Below are 24,977 nucleotides of genomic sequence, written 5' to 3'. Positions count from 1 at the left end.
TTTTTAGAGTGTATATATAAAATTCCTTTTCAGTTGCATCATTTCAAAAAATTCTTATCTGTTTGAGGTGGAACCCTGGTCCCCCTCGAAATTCACTCCCCTACTTCCCCCACTTTCCCACCATTTCCAGCCCTGTCTACAGTATATTAACATCTACCAAAAAAGGCTTCTTACAGATGAATTAACACCCAATGTTTAGTTAATCTTTGAAATGAACAGACCTTGAGCTGTGACCCACCAGTTAGAATGCACTATATAACTGGAATGAAGTGAATGGATGAAATGATGTACACAGAAGAATTTCCAAAAATAAAAATAAGATGAGAAACAGGACGAATAAACAATAACACAGTGTCTTAATGCCCTTTATGCCATAGAAAATACTACAAGTTCATTCTGACGCGTAACTTTGAGGCGCTGAACTCTAAGGGAGGAGGGAACCAGGTGTCTCTGCTCAATATAATGATGGACCTGAAGAAATGCTGCAACCACCCCTACCTCTTCCCCGTCGCCTCTGCCGTAAGAACACACAAACACACACAGTTGCTGGATCCCTATTTGCCTACTAATATTTTTTTGTCACCAGCATTATCAACTTAAAAGTACAAACAGTATGCACTTATTGGGCATAAAGCTCAAAGTGCACTTTAAGCACCCAGATGCTAAATGAATGAAGTGTGTAACGCCAAACACTTCATGCACTCAACATCTTACTTTTGCTTACATGGCGGAAGAGAGGCGGGACTGAAAGTTCACATGTGAAGACAATTGCACTTCAGTCTGACGATGACTAAGGTTATGCTGGGCAAACAGTTAACACTGATATTAAAAGACCAATGTACACATTGATTTTCTTTCACTTGCAAGTTGTGATGTACTATGCATTTGACTTCATATGCAGTCATCAGGGTAGTAAAAAAACCCTACTCTTCTAAAATTCATACATTAGATGTGTAAGTAGATAGTAGTGGATAGGATAAGTGCATAGTTAATATCACAGCTTATGATTCTTAATACTTTTCCAACTTTCTTGTACTATTCAAATCTGCAATCCATAACTTTTGCCTCTCTGCTGCCATCTGCATTTGAATAATAAAATTGCAGGCTATTTTGTGCTTTGGTTCTGTGCAGATGAATCTTATGGTTAAGTTTGTATTGGTTGTCTGTGATTAGTGCATTATAGCGGATTTGTTATTGTTAATCGCTGTGAAAGTAAGAACTACGTCCTGCAAGTCATGTATCTAAAAAAAGTCACTGCTGCTTTTGTTCAGACCACCTGACAACAAAAATGTTTTAAAACATGTCATGTTACTGATGTCTGTCTGCGTCATTCTTCAATCTCAATGGCCTCCTGATATTTATTCTCTTTTAAACACAGCTCTGTGCATTTTGAGTTTTATTGGTTGTAACAACAGGTGATTCCCCAGATGTTTGTGATGATTGCCGTTTAGAATTTTCCAGATTAAAAGCCGTCATCAGGACGACAATTCAAATTTATTTGAAGTTATTCTAAGTAACTGTTGCGAGAACAGCCTACAAACACATCCTTAGCATCTATGTCGTATGGTAGCTGGGTCTTCTTTCTGATTAATGATGTGGCATTACTACACAAGGACAGATAACGTCAAACTGACATTTCCCACAAAATATGACCCTACATCTTAAATTGTATCATTATTATAGGCTTATTGTTATGAATCAGGGTAAAGCAAAGGGACTATTTCAAACATTGATTTTTGTGTACTTTCTCAATAATTAATTTTTTTAACCCAAAAATGTTATGCATTGCAACTTTAAGATGGATACTATGCAAACTGGAATGCAGCAATATTTTTGACAGCTGCCAAACATGTCTGTATGTGTTACAAATTATGTTTAAATAGTGCCATCTGCTGGTAAAATATGTGATTCAGATGAATAGTTTACAGGATGAGTTGCTTGTTCTAAAAGTTTGAGCTACAACATTTTTTCTTGTGCTGTAATTGTATTACTCAGCATCAATCTATTATATCTGTAACAGAATAAATTACAAAACGAAAATGGTCTTTAGTAAATAGTTTGCACATGTCTTTGGTAAAATTAATAATGAGGTCAGATTATAAATTATACAATTTAATTTAAACCATCTATTATGGTTGACCTAAATATAAAGAAATCAACTGACAATTTTAATTATTTCTTACTTTGGATTTGACCTATAGCGAGTGTGTATGTGTGTGTATAAGGGGTTATTTTGCTTATTTTGTGTTTGTGTGTCACAGGAAGCTCCTAAAACACCGAGTGGAGCTTATGAAGGAGTGGGTCTCACAAAGGCTTCTGGGAAACTCATGCTGCTGCAGAAAATGCTCAGAAAACTAAAAGAACAAGGTCACCGAGTGCTCGTGTTCTCTCAGGTACACGCACGCACGCACGTACGCACTCATTACTTGTTTGTCTGTTGAATCCGTTATTTTGATTGGTGAGTAATGTTCCATGGGTGTTGATTATTTTTTGTAAACCACACATGACCTGTCAAATGTCTTAAAAATAGGCACCAGAGCAATGTTTGTGGTAACCGTGGTATAAGGGAATAATTGACTCTGGTGCTTTGAATTATTCGAAAATAATGCACACCCACAGTGTAACACCCAAGGTGCAATGCGGCACAACGGTAAGCGGAGTGCCGTTACACCGCGGGTGTGCATTATTTTCAAATGATTCAAAGGAGTGGAGTCAATTATTCCTCTTATACCACGGTTACCACAAACATTGCTCTGGTGCCTATTTTAAGACATTTGACAAGTTAGGTGTGCGGTTATCAGAAATTATTACACGGCTCTCTGGAATGCTTGATTCTGATTGGTCAGTTGAGACATTTGCAGGTTCGTTCTTTTCAAATAATAACCGCTCCAAAATAATAACGCATAGCCGGACTACTTGCACGAGTAAAATCGCTCCGCGCCAATAAAGATCAATAAAGATTACTGTCTGTTTGGCACCATCTTGTGACAAACACTCGACAACCACGACAAGACACAGAGCTTACTGAGACTGAACTTGACAAAATAGAGCATGACAGCTACGAAGCCAGCACACAAAAAAATACAGAATGGGCATTAAAACTTCTCAAAGACTGGTTAAAGAGAAAAAAATGGAGACAGACAGGTATGAAGCAGAGGATCTTAATAAGGTATTACGATCATTTTATGCATCTGTGCAAAGTTTCGCGGAAGGATAAAAATGTTAATTTAAAATAAATATGCCAATAAAATGTTTCAAATTCATATTCATGTCCAGTTTTTTTTCTTATGTGGCAAGTAGCCGTGTAATAAGCGGGATAATGTAGAGGCAGCCGGTAGTTATTGGGAAATAAGCCCCTTCAGTGTGATACAAGACCCTCCGCTTCGCGTCGGGTCCTGATCACACTGTCGGGGCTTATTTCCCAATAACTACCGGCTGCCTCTACATTATCCCTTACTTAATGCATACCCACGGAACATTTCTCAGCCAATCAGAATACAGCATTCAACAGACCCATGGTATAATTTTAAATAGATAATAACTGTGGTTTAGAGCAGGGATTTTCAAACTGGGATCCAGGGACTCCCAGGGGTCCTCCAGTAGGTTCATAGGGTCCCCAAAAGAGATAGAAATAAAAAGTGTGAAAAGTCTTCTGTGAAGTCAATTGTTTAAGTTTATAAATAATTTGCTGTTCTTATAATATCACAATTACTATTTATCTAACACAGTGCAAATGTTTCTTTATAAAAAAATTATATACTTTAGGAAGGGGGTCCCTCACTACAGGTTTATATTATATGTGGGGGTCCCTGCCAGTTTGAAAACCCCTGGTTTAGAGAACCCCCACCACATGACTCTTAGAATGTAAAATATTATATATATTCATAAAAATTTATTTTTTTCAGTTGTAATTTGCTATGTTTATCCATGGTAGGTTGCTCATTCACAGTAGCTTTGAGCGTATAATCATTTTAGTCAACATTCTCATCTTGACCATGCAGAGTGCCTAAGATACTTGACAACTTAAATCTGACTTGACCAGACATGGTACTTGTTGTTACTAGATTATTTACATACTCATTGTTTCCTCAGATGACCAAGATGCTGGATTTGCTGGAGGATTTTCTGGATTATGAGGGTTATAAATATGAGCGAATTGATGGTGGCATCACTGGAGCTCTGCGCCAGGAAGCCATAGACAGATTCAACGGTAAAATCAGTTTGCTTCATATAAATAGATAGTATATAGTTTTATAATTGAGTAAAATTTTTCAATAAATCTTACATTATCAACAAAGCAATTGCAGTGAAAAATAATAAAAAAAATGTACATTTATGTAGTATTTAGAAAGTCTCCACAGATTTGTGCAAAATATGATGATTCATGCTGAAGAGCATCTTGTGTGCTTTAGTGGAAGCAAGAAAATCGAAACCTTTGTAAAAAAGTGTTCATTAAGATCTTTTGTTTATTGAATCTTAGGGTTTTAAAACAAAATTTGAATTACAAAATGTTTATTTGTTACACTGAATCAAAAATCAAAACTTGTTTTTGGTGTGACTTTTTGTCCCACAGCTCCGGGGGCGTGTCAGTTTTGTTTTCTTCTCTCGACGCGAGCTGGTGGTCTGGGTATCAATTTAGCTACTGCAGACACAGTTATCATCTTTGATTCTGACTGGAATCCTCACAATGACATTCAGGTAGCAAAACTACATGATGCACATGACACAAGTGCTTCAAACAGGCATCCACACATATTTATGCTGCTTAAAGGCATAGTTCACTCAAAAATGAAAATTCTGCCATCATTTAGTCACTCTGATGTTGTTACAAACCTGTATAAATGTCTTTGTTCTGATGAACACAAAGGAAGATATTTTGAGGAATGTTTGAAACCAAACTGATCCTGAGCCTCGACTTCCATAGTAGGATAAAAGAATACTATGAAAGTGAATGGAGGTCATGAACGGTTTGGTTACAAACATTCCTCAAAATATCTTCCTTCGTGTTTATCAGAACAAAGAAATTTATATAGGTTTGTAACAACATCAGAGTGAGTAAATGATGACAGAATTTTCATTTTTGGGTGAACTATCCCTTTAAGTCCTAGTGTCATATTTGTCATACTGTATGAATGGCAGAATAGGATCTTTGAGGTTTCAAACCTAAATGCATTATAGGAAATGTAAAAATCTCTCTCTCATTCTTGCTTTCAGGCCTTCAGTCGAGCTCATCGTATTGGTCAGGCAAATAAGGTGATGATCTATCGCTTCGTGACACGGGCGTCGGTTGAGGAACGAATCACTCAAGTGGCGAAGAGAAAGATGATGCTGACACACTTGGTAGTGCGGCCTGGTCTGGGCTCAAAAGCCGGATCCATGTCCAAACAAGAGCTGGATGACATTCTCAAGTTTGGCACTGAGGAGCTTTTCAAAGATGAGATTGAGGGTAGGATTTAAAAGATAGATCAAATGATTAACCAGAATAAATGAATTGAATAATAAAATAATAATTTAGACAACTGATTTAATAATACAGTCAACAAATGAATATCTTTGAATGTAACATGCATTCCCAAGAAAGTTTTTGATATTCCACATTATTTGTAAGTCATAATTTTTGCTGAACATCTCTGTGCAACACACCTCCATAAGGTTTTCCATATGTTTGTTTTATTCAGCAGGGGACAATAAGGACGATGACAGCAGCGTAATTCACTATGACAATGCTGCCATCGAGCGCCTATTGGACCGCAGCCAGGATGCCACAGATGACTCTGACATGCAGAATATGAACGAGTATCTTAGCTCTTTCAAAGTGGCCCAGTACACAGTGAAAGAGGATGACAAGGTGAGATCCAGAAATGTTAATAGCATCAGAGCAATTATAGAGTGTCAAGATGTGGGGTTGAATTGGACATTGATATATGACCAAAACTTCAGTGTTTCTTTAATCGATCTATTTTGACTTTAAAAGGTAAATAAAACAAGCATTTTTGCAGTTATCTGAATCTCTTAGTTCCCAGATGTTGCTCCTTTGGTGCTAATTACTTAAAGGAGTTCAGACACTTTATTTTAAGATGACCTTATTATAGTGTAATTACAGTATATATTTAAATACACAGTAATATCAAAGCCATTTTTAAAGAGGACATATCATGAAAATCTGACTTTTTCAGATGTTTCTGATGTTTAAGTGCTATAATTGGATCCCCAATGCTTCTATCAACCTAGAAAATGTGAAAAAGATCAACCTAGTAACCCAGTTTTGGTAAACCATTGTCTGCAAACATGTGAAAAATAGGTCATTGAAATCTGGCTCCCCTTGTGATGTCAGAAGGGATATACCGCCCCTTATTCTGCACTATCCAACCACATCAATGCCATTTAGTGCAGAGATCAGCTCATTTGCATTTTAAAGGACACACCCAAAACGATAGTTTTGCTCACACATACAAAGTGGCAATTTTAAACATATTATAATAAATTATTTATATTGCATTTTGAGCAAAAACTTCACATGCATACTCTGGGGACACCAAAGATTTTTTTGACATCTTCAAAAAGTCTTGAGAAATGTCACCTTTAAGGAAGACACATCACTGCACTGCCATGTTTGCAATGCCTCCAGGTCTTGCTAGATAGTGCACATGCAAAGTCTCTCTTCCAGATGATGTCATTCTTTAACCGGTTGACTATTGGCTCTTTTTACTGGAAAGCGGGACTACTGACCGTTGTGATCTCCTCCATTTATATCAATACAAGTGACGCATCTTGTTAATATTGAATATCCTTGCTAATATTCATTAACAACATGTACTTACTTCTGTTATTACTATAGTAAGTAAGTACATGTAACATATGCAACAAAGGCACTGTAAAATAAAGCGTTACTCTGAAATATTACACTGAAGTTCATAATAAACTCTCAGAATTTACATACTTGACCAGTTAGAGAACAGTTTGCAATCTTTTTTATTTTAAGCTCTTGAGGAGATACAATGAGATTAATGTTGTTTTTTTCCATAAACATAATCTATAAAAAGTGGAGAGTTAATCTCAGTTTGTTTTGCATTTAATCTCTGTGGTGTCTAGATGAAGCAATTTAGATAATAAAGTGATCTTTTTTCTTTCTTATGGCTGTGTATTCAGATAGAGGAGATTGAGAGAGAGATCATTAAGCAGGAAGAGAACGTGGATCCAGATTACTGGGAAAAGCTCCTGAGGCATCACTACGAACAACAGCAGGAAGATCTGGCTCGCAATCTCGGCAAGGGAAAGCGAGTCCGCAAACAAGTTAACTACAATGACGCAGCCCAGGAGGACCAAGGTACAACCTTTACATTCAAACGGTTTAATGATGTAGTTGTTGTGGTGTTTAAAGGAACACGCCCAGATTTTGGGAATTTAGCTTATTTACTGTATCCCCCAGAATTAGATAAGTCCATACATACCTTTCTCATCTCTGTGCATGCTGTAACTCTGTTTGACGCAGCTCCTGCTAGCTTAGCTTAGCACAAAGACTGGAAGTGAATGGCTCCAGCTAGCATACCCAATAAGTGACAAAATAACGCAAACATTTTCCTATTTATGTGTTGTGATTTGTATAGTCACACCTTGTACAAATAACAAGGTAATATGAGACACAGCCATCTTTTAACAGTATACATACTGTAACTATATTCTCAGAAGGCGAAGAACTGCTACATGGGCGGAGTGATTTGCACAACTCTGACCGAACTCTCTGCTCCTCACCAGGGGCTTCTCGAGTGCTGCGAGCAAATCACTCTGCCCAGTATCAGTGTTTCGCCTTCTGAGAATATAGTTCCCAGTATGTATACTGTTAAAAGTTTGCTGTGTCTCATATGACCCTAGGGTCAGTATGCTAGCTAGAGCCATTCACTTCCAGTCTTTGTGCTAAGCTAAGCTAGCGGGAGCTGCGTCAAACAGAGTTACAGCACGCATGGAGATGAGAAAGGTATGTATGGACTTATGTAACTCTGGGGGATACGGTGAATAAGCTAAATTCCCAAAATCTGGGCATGTTCCTTTAAGGAAATACTGTTTGAAACATGGTTTATGGTTGGATTCGTTGTTTGGTTTGAAGCTGAGTTTGGTTGCATCTAGTCTTAGCCTCAGACGTCACACAACCACAGACCGTTGGCTGAACTGAATGTAAATTGGTTACTTTACGTGTCAGTCATATGGCCTCTTGGTCAGTCCTTGGCCATTCAAAGCAGCCATGCTCCCCAGATCTTCAGTAGGAAGGATGCACCTTGCTCTGCAGATTTCTTTTCATTCCCTGCTCATTTTATTATTTGCATATATATTGAATCTCTATCGCGGTACATTTGTATCATCAACTGGAGCACCAAAATATAAAAAAACATTGATGTTTTACTCATGTTTTTGTCCCTTTAACTTTCCTGTTAAATCTTAACATACAAACAGGTGCAAAGATGTAAATTTCAATTTGTTTCTACAGTGAAACTGGGTGCACACTGCAGTGTTTTGTCACTGAGTGTCGCCCTTCTCATTAAATTAGGTCATTAGGAGGAGTTCCTAATTCTGGATGTCTTAGTAATAGTGATTAACTATGACGAAAGACAGAGGACATGAACTCCACTGCTTCACTCCCATTTGTAGTCGCTTCCGAAATTCACTAAAAAAGCTCAACTTTTCTCATCCTTGTGGAGTCACGGGACACACCCACATCCTGTTGCCAATGGAAACTATGCATGCAGCTTTAGGCAGATTTGCTTTTATTTATACTGTTAACTTACATTTCAACTTAACCCCAGACTAGGGGCAGAAATTAACCAGGGCTAGGGACAAAAGTGCCACTTAAAATAACAAAGTTGCTCCAGATATTTTTAATTTTAGGGCATATTGTGATTTGATTTTTTATCTGTTGTCTAAACATTTATTTTCTTAATACTCTATTCTAGACTCTTGGTGTGCATACATGAAAAATGCTTTTATAATTTTCATGGAAGAATAATTACTGCAAACACACCAATGGATCTCTTTTTGCAGATTAGAAAATATCCACTAATGAAAATGATTTTATTTGTATTTTCTACATTATGTTTCTATAAAAGTGTTAATGTCAGGAATGGGAAGGACAGAATCCAATTGCAGACAGCTCTTAACCAAAAAGATTTTTTTAATGTAACAAAAACTCCCTCGAGGGGTAAACAATGCAAGAATTAAATAATAACAGACAGGGCAAAAACGAGACAAAGACTCCTGACTGTGACGCACAGGACACAATATGATCCAGCACAAGACATCAGACACAATGGCATTAAATATGGGAGAACGAAAGGGAACGAGGTCACACAGGTGAAGGGTATAAATTAATAATTAATAATAATTAACAAGGAAACAAAGGGGCGGGGTCAAAACTTAAGACAGGAGAGCACGAGGTACACAAAACATAAACACAGGCCATGTGACTCTTCCCACAGTGAGGGCTGCCATGACCCTGTCACATGAAACAAATAAAAAGACATACAGGGCTGACAGGATCATGACAGTTAATAATGTCACAATATGATTTATGTCAGGGGTGTTGCTAGACATACAGCTGAACTAGGGCACATGTCCCCATTAACTTACTTTTTCTATCACTTTTTTAAAAGCTTGCTGCGTGCAGAAGTGTGCAGCTCAATGCTTGCTTAACCCACTATCCATACACTACAACAAAATACTAGGAAATGAAAAATGTATGCATTTAAAATACTGAGGTTCTCAGCCATATAGCTCCTGCCAACTGTTTATGTAGTGTCGGTAACTAGTGAATTCAATATTAATTTCATATTTGAAAGATTTTGCTTGTCTCAATAACGTACCGTCACCTGGACTTCTGCGTGGGTTGGGTTGCCAGATCTGCGTCACAAAATCAGCTCATTAAAATCTAGCCCAAAAGCATCCAAATCATGACCAGTCACAGCCCAAATGCCAACAAATAATGAGCCAAATCCTTCCATCTTTAATCCAAGGAAAAATCTTCTCGAGATAACGATCTTAAAGTAGCCCAATTCTTAACTCAGCCTGAAGGTGGTGGACCTGGCAACACACAGTCACATGAAGACATTCATTTCTCTATCAGTTTTTGAGTCCTCCGTCAGTTTTTTATGTTCTCGGTTAAAGTGTTTGTTAAGTGAATTGGGTTATAACTACGTTGCAATGCATACTGATACGTTTTTTTTTTTTGTGTTGCGATTATCAATGTACATAAATACACTAACAATCAAAGTAAATTGTAAAAATTTAAGCTTGAGATTTATACTGGGGCACATAAAAGGGGTCTAGCGACGCCCCTGATTTATGTCATTACTTTTTATTTTTTATTAGTGACCTTAAACAAAGCAAAACATAATTTATATTATTTTATAATGTTTCTTTGTTCATGTTTTAAAAATCTTACATTCTTTGTTTCCAGGTTTAAATTACTGTAGGGTTTAATCCCAGAAAACATTTAAATGTTGTAATACACAATATGAAGTGCCTCTTGTTCCTCTTGTTTTTTATTATATATTATTATAATTCACTTTGTACTTGTCAGCTGGATATTTTCTCATTTGAATCTCCAAAATTACATTCTGTTATTTCACTCTTGTGGCTTTGCTTTTGATTGAGATGCAAACAAAGGCTGTACTGTGTCCCAATGCCATTCTGGTCAGGTTCAGAAGCCACAGGGATTTAGCACTCAAAACGGCTACATCCACAACACCCAGGGGATGCTGAAGTGTGCCACCTTTTTATTTTTATGACAAAAAGAGAAAGAAAAAACAAGAAAAAAAATTATAAAAAATTATAATGTTTTCTTCTGAGAGGAACAATACAGAATATTTGGCTTTAAGATGACATTTATGATGGCATAATTACAGTAATAGCAATGATAAATGTAAGTACACATACTCATGTAACCAAGCTGCCTGATTTGCAGGGTCGTAACGTTGTGGTATACCTTCTGTATTTCACATATGCACATGGGATAATCTGCAGGCTTTTTTTCGAAAAGGCAGTCGCTGCTACTCCACTAAATGACTTTTGGTGTTTTATTTTTAAGCAGACCAGTGTTTTAATGTAGGGAAAAATAGTTTTGGCACAGCAAAGTTTAAAAAAAGATAAATGGAGACAAAGAACAGTTTGTTGCAAATGGGAAGAATAAAATTTCCCCTTAAAATGTTGGGAAAAGTTGGGCAAAAAATATCTGAAGGATGCTGGTAAATATGACCAAACTCCTACATCATGGCATAAAAATTATTTTATCAAAGTATATTTACTACAAAACCGATCAGGGGCCCCATTGACTTCCATAGTAGGAGAAAATAATACTATAGAAGTCAATAGGGCCTCTGATCAGTTTGGTTATAAAGATTCCTCAAAAAATCTTACTTTGTGTTCATCAGAAAAATATATTTTACAGGTTCGTAACAACATGAGAATAAGTAAATGATGACAAAAAATTTATTTTTAGGGGAACTATCCCTTTAAATATGAGATATTACTAAAAAAATAAATTTGGTGAAAATATCTGTATAGCTGTATTATAAGTTAATGTTAACATCACATATACTTTACATAATATGATTATTATTTTATTTTTATTACTATTTTTGATATCCTGCAGTATAAAACATATAGGAGAGTCTCTTAACACATTTTAATGGTATATACTTCATACCACCCAAATGTATCTGAAATTGATCCTGGTGTGAAAATTAAATACATGCAAAACATATTGGGGTGGTTTACGGACAAAGATTAGTTTAAAACAGGACTAGGCCTTAGTTTAATTAGGAAATATAACTTGTTTTAACAAACATTCCTTACTAAAAACATTACTTGTGTGCATTTTGAGGCAAAACAAAGAGCACTGATGTATTTTAAGATTTGTCATTGCAAGTTGTTTTTGGTTTGGACAGCTCTTAAATTGATTTTAGTCTAGGACTAGTCTAATCCCTGTCCGGGAAACTGCCCCATTGTGTATTGTGCTTTTTATTGAGTGTACTGAAAATGTTTCTGTATATTTCAGAGTGGCATGCTGACATTTCAGATAACCAATCAGAATACTCTGTTGGCTCAGAGGAGGAAGATGAGGACTTTGATGAGAGGCCTGAAGGTGAGGACACACATGCAGACACGCTTACCATACACAAACCACCAACCCTAAATGTAGCACATTTCGTATTAAGCATCATTGATGACATAGACTTGGATGATACTTCAAATAATGTGGCTTTTTGAGAGGATTATTATTTTATTATTGTTTCATCTGGCGGTCAACAAAATGGTCCAAAAAATCCCATATAGGTCTAGAATTCGTGAAGCCCAGAACAAAATCATAAGGGTGGACCACAGCTCCCATACACCCATCAGTGACAAAAAACTGCATTTACATTCAAGGAAGGTCCCAAGGCGCAGTACCCAGCTGAAACCACCCTGAATCCCCCAGCAAAGTCCAAGTATCTAGTTATAAGTAATAAATCCTACCCCTAAAATAAAATGGTTTACTTTTTTAGATGTCATTATTTAAGACGTTACTTGACCCATTTTCGGCCCTTGTTTTTAGATGTGGTGTGGTTTGTCAGGTTTTACTATGCTTCTGGAGACAGGCTCACAATGTGTGTTGTGCAGCTGTTCAGGATAATATATCCTTCCTGTGCTGTAACCTTGTTTCCTGATTCTGGATCAGTAAGATGGACATGTCTGCTGATTTTCTGGCTGACTCTTCTCTCCCCTCTCCAGGTCGCAGACAGTCTCGCAGGCAGCTCAGGAATGAGAAGGATAAACCGTTGCCCCCCCTGTTGGCCAGGGTGGGTGGCAACATCGAGGTACTGCCTTCAATTCTCTTCAATTCCTCTTTTTTTTGGCACACAAAAATCACACATAAAATAGTCAAATTAGAAAAAAGTCATTAGATGTTTGTAGATTTGGCTGTGTTTTTAAAAGCACGTCCATGTACTTTTGTAAAAAAAAAAACCCGGATTGGTCAAAAGTTAAACGTGATTAATAGTGTATTTTCCGAGTGCTTGTTTATCCGAAGGTCATTTGCAGAGCCAGTAAACACAATGTCTCTGGACGGGCCCCTGTCAAAATAAAGTTTGACTGACATTTGGCTAGAAATAACCTTAGTGTATTTTTCCAGCCTTGAGAATTGTAACGTTTTATAATGTCAATAAAACCATGCCTGTTTTTCGTATGAGGTTTGATTAGATATTAACGATAGATAAATATGTCATCCTGTACTCAGTTCTGTGTGTGTTTGTCAGGTGTTGGGCTTTAACACGCGCCAGAGAAAGGCCTTCCTGAACGCTGTAATGAGGTGGGGGATGCCCGCTCAAGACGCCTTCTCTTGCCAGTGGCTCGTGCGAGACCTCCGTGGCAAGAGCGAGAAAGAGTTCAAGTACGAATTTCTTAGCCCGTAAACTTACAAGTTCAGAAAATAGAAATGTATAAACTTGCAAATTAATGTGAAATGAAAATGCGATTGATGCTTTTCTTTCTCTGGCAGGGCATATGTGTCGCTTTTCATGAGGCATCTCTGTGAGCCGGTGGCTGACGGTTCGGAAACGTTTGCCGATGGTGTTCCGAGGGAGGGTCTCTGCAGGCAGCCGGTCCTTACACGTATAGGGGTCATGTCTCTGGTCAAGAAGAAGGTCAGTGTGTGTTCCTGCATTTAAAGGGATAGTTCACCCAAAAATAAAAATAATGTCATTAATGACCCACCCTCTTGTCGTTCCAAACCTGTAAGACCTCCGTTCATCTTTGAAAACACAGTTTAAGATATTTTAGGTTTAGATTTCCATTGAAAATCTATGTACGTTATACTGTCCATGTCCAGAAAGGTAATAAAAACATCATAAAAACAGTCCATGTGACATTAGTGGGTCAGTTAGAATCAGTTGAGGCATTGAAAATACATTTTGGTGCAAAAATAAAAAAAATTAAAACTTCATTCAGCATTGTCTTCTCTTTCGCATCTGTTGTGAATGCCGTGCACAGTGACACTGCTGACGTGTTATCCTCAGACATGTTTGCGAAGATTTTTTTTCCAAACTTACAGCGTGCATCTCCTTCAGACTGTAAACGAAGCTCAGGTGCAAAAAAAAGCTGGGGCGCACAGATAACACGTCAGCAGCGTCGTACGTCAGCAGCGCCACTGCAGTCTTGTGCACGCGGTTCACAACAGACCAGGAGTAGAAAAAATGCCCAAAATGTATTTTCGATGCTTCAACAATTCCAACTGACCCACTGATGTCACATGGACTACTTTGATGATGTTTTTATTACCTTTCTGGTCATGGACAGTATACCATACAAAGATTTTCAATGGAGGGTCAGAAAGCTCTCGGACTAAATCTAAAACATCTTATTAAACTGGGTTACCAAAGATGAACGGAGGTCTTACGAGTTTGGAACGACATGAGGGTGAGTCATTAATGACATTTTTTACCTTTTTAAGAGTACTAACATTTTTAAAGCACATAAACAAATCATTTTTCCCCAAGGATTTGTAGAAATCAAGATAAAATTAAATCCTATGTTAAATAATGGCTCATGCTTGTCGCTTGTCATCACTAGCTGGGTTTCTACCCAAACATTAAGCAAATCTTTTCAAACTTGTTTCAATGAAGTTGTTCGAGTAAGGCATGATGTTAGTGAGGAACCGAAAAGACACCATCAGCGGAAACAGACCATCAGTCACGTAGGTTTAATGTTTGCTACGTCAGAATTTATTCAGCAAATGCGTTTCCATAATTCGCGTTTACTCTTTTTCGCATAATAAGTCAATAACCACCAGCAAGCATGAAAACTTCTTTGCGAATTAAAGGGATAGTTTGGCCAAAAATGATAAACCCATGATTTACTCACCCCCAAGCTGTCCGAGTTGCATATGTCCATCGTTTTTCAGACAAACACATTTTCGGATATTTTAGAAAATGTTTTAGATCTTTCAGTTGATTAAATGTAATGTTACGGGGTCCACTCATAGTCTTCGACCTTCAAGTCCAAAAAAAGTGCGTCCATCCTTCACAAATTAAATCCAAACGGCTCCAGGATGATAAACAAAGGTCTTCTGAGGGTAATCCGTGCGGTGTTGTTGTAGAAATATCCATATTTAAAACTTTATTAACGTAAATAACTACCTTCCGGTAGCGCCGCCATCTTAGTCGCGTCCGCATTCAGGATAAGAGCTTACGCAGCCTACGGAGGCTACTCTGCTGCTGCTCTGTGCCCCCGCCCTCCGAATTTGTCATACGTCACTAAGAAAAGTGCGTACACTACGCTAATAGGAGGAGTCTAAGATGGCGGCGCTACCGGAAGGTAGTTATTTTCGTTAATAAAGTTTTAAATATGGATATTTCTACAACAACACCGCGCGGATTACCCTCAGAAGACCTTTGTTTATCATCCTGGAGCCGTTTGGATTTAATTTGTGAAGGATGTACACCCTTTTTTTGGACTTGAAGGTTGTGGACCCCGTAACATTACATTTAGTCAACTGAAAGATCTAAAACAATTTCTAAAATATCCGAAAATGTGTTTGTCTGAAAAACGATGGACATATGCAACTCGTACAGCTTGGGGGTGAGTAAATCATGGGTTTAATATCATTTTTGGCCGAACTATCCCTTTAGCCTCTTATGGAATGGCTGAAATTCCACAAGGGGGCGCATTTGTTCCTCAGACGTTGCACAATAAACATGACATCCGAATATATTCATTATAAATCGTGAATGAAAAGTGAGATTCGAACGAATGTCTGTTAGTGAACTTATTGTATACACTATTTATATCGTAATTCGGTCAGAAACGTCAAGATTGTGAGATGAACAAATCGTTTTGGATTAAAAGGCTTGGATATTCCATTTCCTTGGACTTTTGGGGATTTATGAACAATTTGTTTTGGACAATTTCACCGAAGCGGATAAAGGAAAGATTTTGAAGGTAAGTAAATATCCTAAATCGGCGCCGCCCGGTTCAGGTAACTAACAACTAGATTACAGTTTTATGACTGCTAAAAATCATATTATGCTTTCTGTGTGCGCTTAATGGAATCTCGAAAGTCTAAGCTTTACAACGATGTGCCGCATGACCCTATATTTTGAAGATTTAATGCTTCAAAGTTACAATGACGTAATGCAGCCTCACGTGCAAGGGAGGGGGTGTGCCGTGTACGGCACAGTGTTCCTTATCAGGTTAAGGGATTTTTATTCAAAATTTACAGTTTCCATCACTTGTTTCTCATGCAATACTTCAAAATGCACATAAAAACAGGTTGTGTTGGCCAACGGAAGTGGTGGTCTTGCAGCTAATTCATAACGATGGCATAAAATAATTCGATACATACAGGTTATAAAAATTCATTCATAACCTCACCCATGAACATGATCTGCAAATTTCATACATCTCTGGATGGTGAAAACAACATCTCCCATCATCCCACTCTCCTTCATTTAACTTTGCCTTTGTTATTGTTTAGAAAAAGCAACCTCTAGTGGTGAAATCCTAATTAATAGGCCTTTAAAGGTGCCAAAGAATGCATTGAATAATCTGTTAAATTGTTCTCTGAGATGTTTTCCAGTTTACATAAGAAGGAGGAAACAATCGGTTTGAGGCTGATGATATGTCATTACTATGTACAGAACTCTTATTTTTCATCTGTGCCTACGTAACTACAGTCTTACATTTTACGACATCTTTAATATTGAAACTTACTTTGTTGGACAGTATGGCAAGTTGTTGTTTGTCGTAAAGGTGCAACTCCAACTAAGAGTTGCCCACATCACTCTCGAGTGTTTACTTGTGGTAAACTGCGAGTGAAGAGGTTTTGGCCGCTCATGCATGTTATGCTTTATCCAGGTTCAAGAGTTTGAGCACATCAACGGAAAATGGAGCATGCCTGAACTAAAGCCAGAGGTCACTGTGGACTCCAAGAAATCTTCAAGAGCCTCCTCACCTGTCATAAAGACAGACACTCCCACACCTGAACCAAGCTGTAACAACACACCCTGCACCTCCAAACCAGGTACACAATCACCCACACACAGGTTGACAGACGAATGACACATACAGAGACTTCACCTGCTGTGACCTGCTTCCACAGCCACTCCCTCTCCACCTGACAAGACAGAAAAGAGCGCCAAGGAGGCCGAGAAAGATGAGAGCGAGTGTCAGACAGAACCAGAGAAAGACAGAGAGAAAGCAAAAGAGAGGAAGGAGGGAGAGAGGGCAGAAAGCACAGAATATGGAGGGGTAAGTGTGTATGTGTGTGGCGGTGTGGAAGGGATTATACAAATGATTAAGGAATTATACGTGGGAGAGGAAGCCTGCATACATGTTTGTCTTACATTTAAGTGTTGATATCACATTTCAGACTTCCACCACGTTGAAAGAGGGTGAAAAGGATTCTGCAACCAATGAGAAATCCCTAAGTCCACCTCTTGATGACTCCAAAACAAAAGAAAACTCTGCTGTCTCTCCATCTTCTCCCAAAGAAAAGAGCGATAAAGACAAACGTGAGGAGGACATCTCCGAGAAGGAGGCCACCCTTGAAAAAACAAAGGGAGATCCCACATCTGATTCCCAATCTGTTAAAGATGAGAACAGAGGTAGTTGCAGATACTGAAATCTGATTGGCTGGCATGCAGGTCAGTCATTTTATCACAACGGCTGGTTGTTTTTGGTCTTTTTACAGAGGCTGGGAAAGGGGAGAAGGGAGAGAAAAGAGAGAAGACTGGTGAGGAGAGGGAGAAGAGAGATGAGACACCTCCAGCAGAAATAACAGAAAAGAAAGAGAGAGCAGATTCTGATGTCAAAAAAGGTGAATGACAAAACCCAAAGGGTGCACCAAACAATCCAACGCTATCTCACGAGAATTTGTACATATATTCATATGACCACATTCGTAAGTGTTGGTACGATTTGCCTTGACCTCTGTGACGTTGGGGTTATGTGCAGGAGAATTGTTGTTTTTTCATGAGAATTAAGATTTTGCACAATTAACCTCGAATGGATTGATACGAATTAGCTAACTCGTAACATATTTACAATTTCTCGTGAGATCAGGCTGAACAATCCCACTACTACTTTTATATTCTGCTACTCTTTTAAGGATACAGGCAACTGTATGTTAGCCTTACCTATCATACAAAAGTGTTGTTTTGTTGTTGTTGTATATTTACTGTTATAGATGTTGTTTCATACAGTGTTGGTCGCTAATGCACGTCAGTTAATGCACTTCGCTAATGCAATACTATATTGTATTCTTCAACTGAAGGTTAAGTGAGTTTAAACTTTATTTTTGTGTGATATTGTAGGGAATAAATTACAATTTCAAATCATTTTTCAATCACGTAAACATGCTTTTCTTTTTTTTTGGACACAGAGGATGTGAAGGGTGAAAAGGATCCCGAAAGAGCAAAAGACGTGAGAGGTCTCAGGGAAGAGGTAGCCAAAGGTAACGGCAAACCCATAGAGCGTCCACGGTTCATGTTTAACATCGCAGATGGAGGCTTCACAGGTGCGCACCAACACCGCATTGCTTAAAACTTTTTGTAAGGTTAATAAAATATGTAAACAATGTGAATCTGTGTCACCGTCAAAACATTCGTGTTTGTTCGAGTTGCCTACGCACGCATATTGAGGGAGAACGCAGAGAGAAACAGTTCACAATTGTCATCATAGCTGGAGGCGGTAAATGTAGGTTTGTAACCATAGCGATGTCGTCTTAACTATTACTGCGATTAAACACGTAAGTGGGACATGCGCCTGGTTGTAGTTTTAGATACAACAGGCAAAAATGTTTTTTCATAGCTAAGCCCTGCATACAGGGCTCAGGGTTCCCATGGATCCTTGAAAGTTTGTGAATCTGGCAAAAAAAAATTCAAGGCCCTGGGAAGTTTTTGAAAATATACATACATAGATTCAGGCCATTGAAAGTGCATGGAAAGAAAATGTCTGGAAAAAATCCATATTAATCCGTGTAGTGTAAGATAATATCATAAAAATTCTAGACTTTTTAAGCAACACGTGCCAAACTGTTCACTTTAAATGCTTATATCTTCTGTATGCGAATGTTGATTCATACCAAAATGCTTTTTTGCATAATTGTGTTTGACACATGAAAACGTTTCAGGTTACGTATGTAACTATTGTTCCCTGAGAAGGGAATGAGACGCTGCGTCTCCCTTGCCATACTTCCTGCGTCCCTGTAACGTCGTCTTTGGCAATATTTCAGATAGTGAAATACTTCCTGGCTCCCGTGTCTCCCTGTCTTTGTCGTTAAGCCTCACCATTGGTTGAATTTGATGTACACATTCAGATGCACTTACCCGTGGAGGTGTCCCCAAAGTGTCACCACAGTGACGCAGCGCGAGTTCCCTCAAAAGGGAACTGTAACAATGTATCTTAAAAGAAACACGATGTAACCTTGCTCTCATTTGAAATGTGTCCCCACATTTAGTCCTTGAATTTGAGGCTATTGGACCTGGAAAGTCTTCGAAAGGTCTTTGAATTTCAAGTTAACTAAGGTGTGGGAACCCTGAGTGCTGTCCAGCTGGTGCAACCGGCTCCTGGGTGTAAATGTCATGTGACATACGTTCAAAAATGTTTTCATAGTATGCCACTAATCGTAATTCATAGTGCTTTTATATAGATATTTCACATGTCATTTTGTGGTATTGATATTCTATGTATGACCGTTATAATGATGACGAAATGGAAATGTGCATTCTCAAGATAAGATGAAAGTGTGTTTTAAGCTGTGATTTGATCTTCCAGTGGGTAAAAAAAATGCTTCCCTTAGATTAGTTTCCATAAAGTCATCAATGATTATTTCCTAAAACTACTTTTGATGAAATGGGAAAACCCATGATTTTATACATTTTTGTTTACATTGATATAGGCCAATATGTAAGTGTACACGTGCATGTTTACATTGTGTAAGCATAAAAATAGTGTTTATGTGTTATTTGTATGCATTTTACAGTAAGATGAATGCTATGAGTAATTAGCATGTGGTAAGGGTGGAGTGTAAGAGGAGAGTAGGAGTAGCTGTTCAAATTCTAGGAAAATAATTTTTAGATGACATAATGACCACCACACAATTACATTTTAGTCCATTGTATATAATTAAATATATCTTTTTATACATTGTGAACTGAAATATACCCACGGGAGATGGTATATTCATCAGAAGAGCTGGTTAAAGCTGCAATCCATAGCTTTTTTAGTTTAAAATAAACAAAAAGCAGTTTTTGAGCAAGTACATAAACAATCATTATGCAAAATTGTCTTATTACTTTATATATCGTCACCTTCCTAAACTAATCGCCTAGGTCATTTTTCCAGGTTTCTCAGAAAACACAAATAAATGGAACTGACTTCAGAGGTTGAAAAGATTTGTGTTCTTCTTGATGCAGCTGCCATTTAGAAAAGCTTGAAATGTCTTTTGACTTAGGCAATTAGTTTAGGAAGGAGACGATATTCACAACAGTATATAATTAGTCTATAATAATTTGAGCATTACTACGATTTTAGGAGTAATACCAGTTTGTCCATTTGACATTTAAAGGTGCAATGTGTAAAATTTTGGAGGATCTATTGACAGAAATGGAATATAATTTACATAACTATGTTTTCAGTGGTGTTTAACTCTTTCACTGCCAGCGTTTTTAAAAAAAGTTGCCAGCCAGCGCCAGCGTTTTTCATGATTTTCACAAAAGTTTAATGTCTTCCAGAAAATGTTCTTCTTCAAATATGTAAACATACAATATACCAAATGAAAGAACAGACCCTCTGCTTTCAAAAAAAAAACACCGTTTCATCCTACCTTCAGTAGTTCTTTTGTAATCAGCTTTTGAATATGGGTTTCTGCAAAAACACCACATTTTGAGCAAAAAGCAGAGATAATTCAATTTTTGTGACGGACTTTTCATAGAGTTCCCATTCAGAGCGACCTTTAAAACAGACACGGACATGCAGCAGCTTGCCATAGGGTAATACTTCCGGGTTTAAAAAGTTGCGGAAGGGCGCCACCTAGTGGATAATTGCGGAGAGACGGAAAAATTTGTCATTGGCGGGGAAGCGTTTTCTCTTGATTGACAAGATATCTCGTCAATGGCGGGGAAAGAGTTAAAGATCTTACATAACAAACAGATATGTTTTTATTACTTTCGAATAAGAAGTTTTTATTTACATACACCCCGCGGTCCCCTTACATGGAAGTCGACATCATGTTTCTACAGTAGCCCTAGATGGACAAACTGTTCTATAGATCGCGTTTTGTTACTACGTTGTCTCAGACAATGACGTGTTTGTCCTGTGGCGGCTCCCGTAGCTTTACTATGGCTGTTTCTCAATATGTGTTCTTCAGCGATCTTGCATCCTTGTGTTCTCGCTTTACGTCATCATTAACCGTCAAATTCCAATTCTCAAGAACACAAGTTCTTGAAGATTCCCAGATGTGTTCTTGATATCGAGGATGCATTGAGTGCAGACTTGCGCACCGAAATTGTTTTACGCCCCAGAAGTCATTGCAGCAAAACAATGGCGCCGGTCAGGTGACCAACAGGAAGATCGCACACATCTCAATTCTCACAAGTGCGTTCTGTGTTCTTGCGACCTTCTGAGTTTGTTCTTCCAAGGTCGCCTGGCAAGACCAGTCTCCACGAGAACGCAAGTCCGTTCTTTGCTTTCTTGGAATTGAAAAACAGCCTATGTGTTTTGGAAAGGACGGGTGAACTTTGCACTGAGCCGCTAGTTGCAATTCACAGTCTGGGTCTGAAACCGCACGCTGTACAGTACGTACTGAATGTGATGAAGTACCTACTTTCTGAGTGTTAAAACAGTAGGTACTGTATAGTAAGAATCCTGGTAGTATGAATTAGATTTGGACGTACTACATCCACCATGTAGATACATCACGTGACATACGTCGTCATCACGTCATGTCAATCCAGCGAGAAAACAGATGCATGCCATACGTTGGATAACTCTTCTCCCGGGGCATGGTGGGATTGTGAAGTGTCTGTCGTATGCACACTTCAAAATCTAAAGGGAAATAGTAGGTAATCCTGGGAATTTTCGCCTACTGTTTTTGGAATACTATGACATACTGCTCGCCTCGCCTACTGCTTTTTGCCAACTATATAGTATGGAAGTAGGTGGGTTGGGACAAAGCATTAGTCTCAGCAGTGGAAGCATTTATTTTAAGAAAACAAATGCAGCATGATTTCTATAATTTATTGCCATCAAAATGTGTTTTACTAACTTTACTTAATTTTAGTAGTTGCTATAAAAAATTTGTTTCCAGTGGACGATAATAAAACGAGTTCAGCTAAACAGAAAGGTCTTTAACATAAACATTTCACCAGCGTTGATAAAACATTTCAAGCGAACACTAAGCATACCGCCTGTACTCCGGACAAATAAACTGGTTTATAGCATAATAACTGGATTTATATGTTTGCTTCCTCTTAACTGTTTCAGAGATTGTTTATTTACTCGTCAAGGCATACAAATGAATTGTAAAGTTTCCCAACTGATATGTGGGGTCTCTGTTTTGGTTTTTCGGTCCAGAGCTGCACACCCTTTGGCAGAATGAGGAGCGAGCGGCCATTTCATCCGGCAAGATCAACGAGATTTGGCATCGGCGACATGACTTCTGGCTGCTGGCAGGCATTGTGTGGTATCCTTGGAGACAGGCTGCTGTGACAGTAGAAACAATCCAGTCCCATTAATGTATATTTATATTGAGTTTGCCAAATGGGTGGGAGGGTTTGTGTCTGTACAATCTGAACACAATATTCCTTTCTGTATTCATAATGTTTAGTGTTCAAGAACAAAGCAATGAAATGAGACAGATAAAAATAAAATACAAATAGATGTCTTGTCCAAGACTAAAATGTTTGTTTGAGCTGTCCTAACTGAAAACCTTAAAATATATCAGTGCCATTGTTTTATCTCAAGATGCACACCAGTAATGTTTTTTGTAAAGTATGTTTGTTAAAACAACTTAAATGTCCTAATTTAACTAAGGCCTAGTCCTGGGTTATCTAATTGCTGTCCCTTTATAAAGAAGAAAAATTGCTATTTTTTTTATATATATATATAAGATAAAGACTTTTAAATGTCCTATTTGCTGTTTTATCGGTTCGAACTTTAATCCTTGACCTGTTGCAGCCATGGCTATGCACGCTGGCAGGATATTCAGAATGACCCACAGTTCGCCATCGTAAACGAACCTTTCAAGACTCAAGCCAACAAAGGAAACTTCTTAGAGATGAAGAACAAGTTCCTTGCTCGACGGTTCAAGGTAAGTTGAAAGTAAATTGCGTTTTTGGTTTCATTTGGTTCATTTAAATTGTTTGATTTTTTTATTGTGGCTTTTTATATTTGTATGGCTTGTTTTGACATGTTTATGGCTTAACATTTTTTGTTGTTCGTTGTACAACTCCTGCCTGAAGATTTTATCTCTACGTGTTGATGCGTCACTATCTCAAAACCTGAATATGCTGAAATACATTCTTGCGAAACAGCCCTTTGTTTTTTCCTGTTTTTCTTTTTATCGCATGTTTCATATCCTTTTCTCTACATCCTCCTTTGTTTTTCTCAGCCTTTATCTCTCTCTCTCTCTCTTTGTCTTTCTCTTCTTCTCTTTTAATTCAGAATGCATTGAGCAACCTGAGCACTGCTGTGAAACTTCTTTTAATTGAAAGCTGATGCTTTCTCATGCTTATAAATCAGTGGAATGATTTATCGCTCTGTCAGTTTGTTCAATGAGAGTATTTAATTTATTTTTGACCTATTTTCCTTCTTTTGATCTCTGTCTTGTTTTTCTCTCTCAGTTTTTTGTGCTTCAGCCTTTGTTCTTTCACTCAATTACTTTTTTTTAACCAGAAATTTGTGATAATCTTAACAGCCACACTGTACAAAATGCAATCCAGTATACATGCCTATTTTAGTCTCTAATAATAATAAGAAATTGCTGTGAATAAATATAAAAACAAATGTTTCTTATCAAAGGGCAAATATTATGCAAAATCCACTTTTAAAAGATGTTTGGACACATGTGTTGGCACAGCCACCCTCCAATGAAAAAATCCACGCACTCTTTCTTTTTTAATCCACATTTAACATCACACTGATAAAGCCCTGTCCACGGCCACTGAATAACAGTCCCGCATTTCCATAGTTTCCGCCCTCAGCAAGTTGTATGCTGTCTGCCATCTCTCAATAGTGAGATACTTTTGCCTCAGACTGTATACACAGAAATCTATTTTAAATCAAAGCACTATCTGTCTCTTCTGGTAAGGGGGTGAGGAGCTGTAGCTCATTTGCATTTAAAGGTGCACACACGAAAGCAGCAAGTGTTTGCTCTAGGGATGCTTAACGATTAATCGTGATTAATCGTTAGCAGAATAAAAGTTTTTGTTTACATCATATATGTGTGTGAACTGTGTATAATAACTTTGTATAAATAAATGTACACACATGCATGTATATGTTTTAGAAATGTGTATATACATTTGTATATTAATGTATAATTTATATTATATATAAATATAAATACTTAATATATAAATTTTTTTTCTTAAAATTATACATGAATGTGTTCATATTTATATATATACATATTTATTATACACAGTTTACACACATATGTGATGCTAACAAAAACTTTTATTCTGCTAACGATTAATCGCGATTAATTGTTTAGCATCCCTAGTTTGCTCCCACCCCAATAGGGGCATTTTGGATATGTTATAATAAATTATCTATAAGGGTATTTTGAGCTGTAACTTAACAGACACATTTTGGGCACACCTGATACTTACATAACATCTTGTAAAAAAATGGCATACGTGCTTTACATTTAAGGCAAACTCCACTTTCTTAATAAAAAATTCCAGATAATTTACTCACCCCCATGTCATCCAAAATGTTGATGTCTTTTTTTGTGC

General features: G+C 37.6%; 1 protein-coding gene across 6 annotated transcripts in view; it reads left to right on the top strand.

The window, feature by feature from the left end:
• chd3 (chromodomain helicase DNA binding protein 3) overlaps positions 1 to 24,977 on the top strand; it is a 70,437-nt gene that overhangs the window by 16,083 nt on the left and 29,377 nt on the right. For 3 of the 6 annotated variants that reach the window (XM_065248611.2, XM_065248607.2, XM_065248608.2), the window contains exons 19-36: positions 378 to 519; positions 2,262 to 2,393; positions 4,093 to 4,210; positions 4,574 to 4,698; positions 5,215 to 5,446; positions 5,679 to 5,848; positions 7,150 to 7,327; positions 12,044 to 12,130; positions 12,757 to 12,842; positions 13,281 to 13,414; positions 13,523 to 13,667; positions 16,876 to 17,041; positions 17,120 to 17,268; positions 17,390 to 17,624; positions 17,711 to 17,836; positions 18,401 to 18,535; positions 22,594 to 22,702; positions 23,197 to 23,329. In XM_065248611.2, the coding sequence (XP_065104683.1) occupies positions 378 to 519; positions 2,262 to 2,393; positions 4,093 to 4,210; positions 4,574 to 4,698; positions 5,215 to 5,446; positions 5,679 to 5,848; positions 7,150 to 7,327; positions 12,044 to 12,130; positions 12,757 to 12,842; positions 13,281 to 13,414; positions 13,523 to 13,667; positions 16,876 to 17,041; positions 17,120 to 17,268; positions 17,390 to 17,624; positions 17,711 to 17,836; positions 18,401 to 18,535; positions 22,594 to 22,702; positions 23,197 to 23,329 (2,602 nt within the window). Of the gene's footprint in view, positions 1 to 377; positions 520 to 2,261; positions 2,394 to 4,092; positions 4,211 to 4,573; positions 4,699 to 5,214; positions 5,447 to 5,678; positions 5,849 to 7,149; positions 7,328 to 12,043; positions 12,131 to 12,756; positions 12,843 to 13,280; positions 13,415 to 13,522; positions 13,668 to 16,875; positions 17,042 to 17,119; positions 17,269 to 17,389; positions 17,625 to 17,710; positions 17,837 to 18,221; positions 18,298 to 18,400; positions 18,536 to 22,593; positions 22,703 to 23,196; positions 23,330 to 24,977 lie in introns of those variants that run through there. The other 3 variants (XM_065248609.2, XM_065248610.2, XR_010526051.2) reach the window with 2 other exon arrangements.

The sequence above is a fragment of the Paramisgurnus dabryanus genome, chromosome 2, assembly GCF_030506205.2.
Source record: "Paramisgurnus dabryanus chromosome 2, PD_genome_1.1, whole genome shotgun sequence".
Lineage (NCBI taxonomy): Eukaryota > Metazoa > Chordata > Actinopteri > Cypriniformes > Cobitidae > Paramisgurnus > Paramisgurnus dabryanus.
This window is presented reverse-complemented; position numbering and strand designations above follow the sequence as displayed.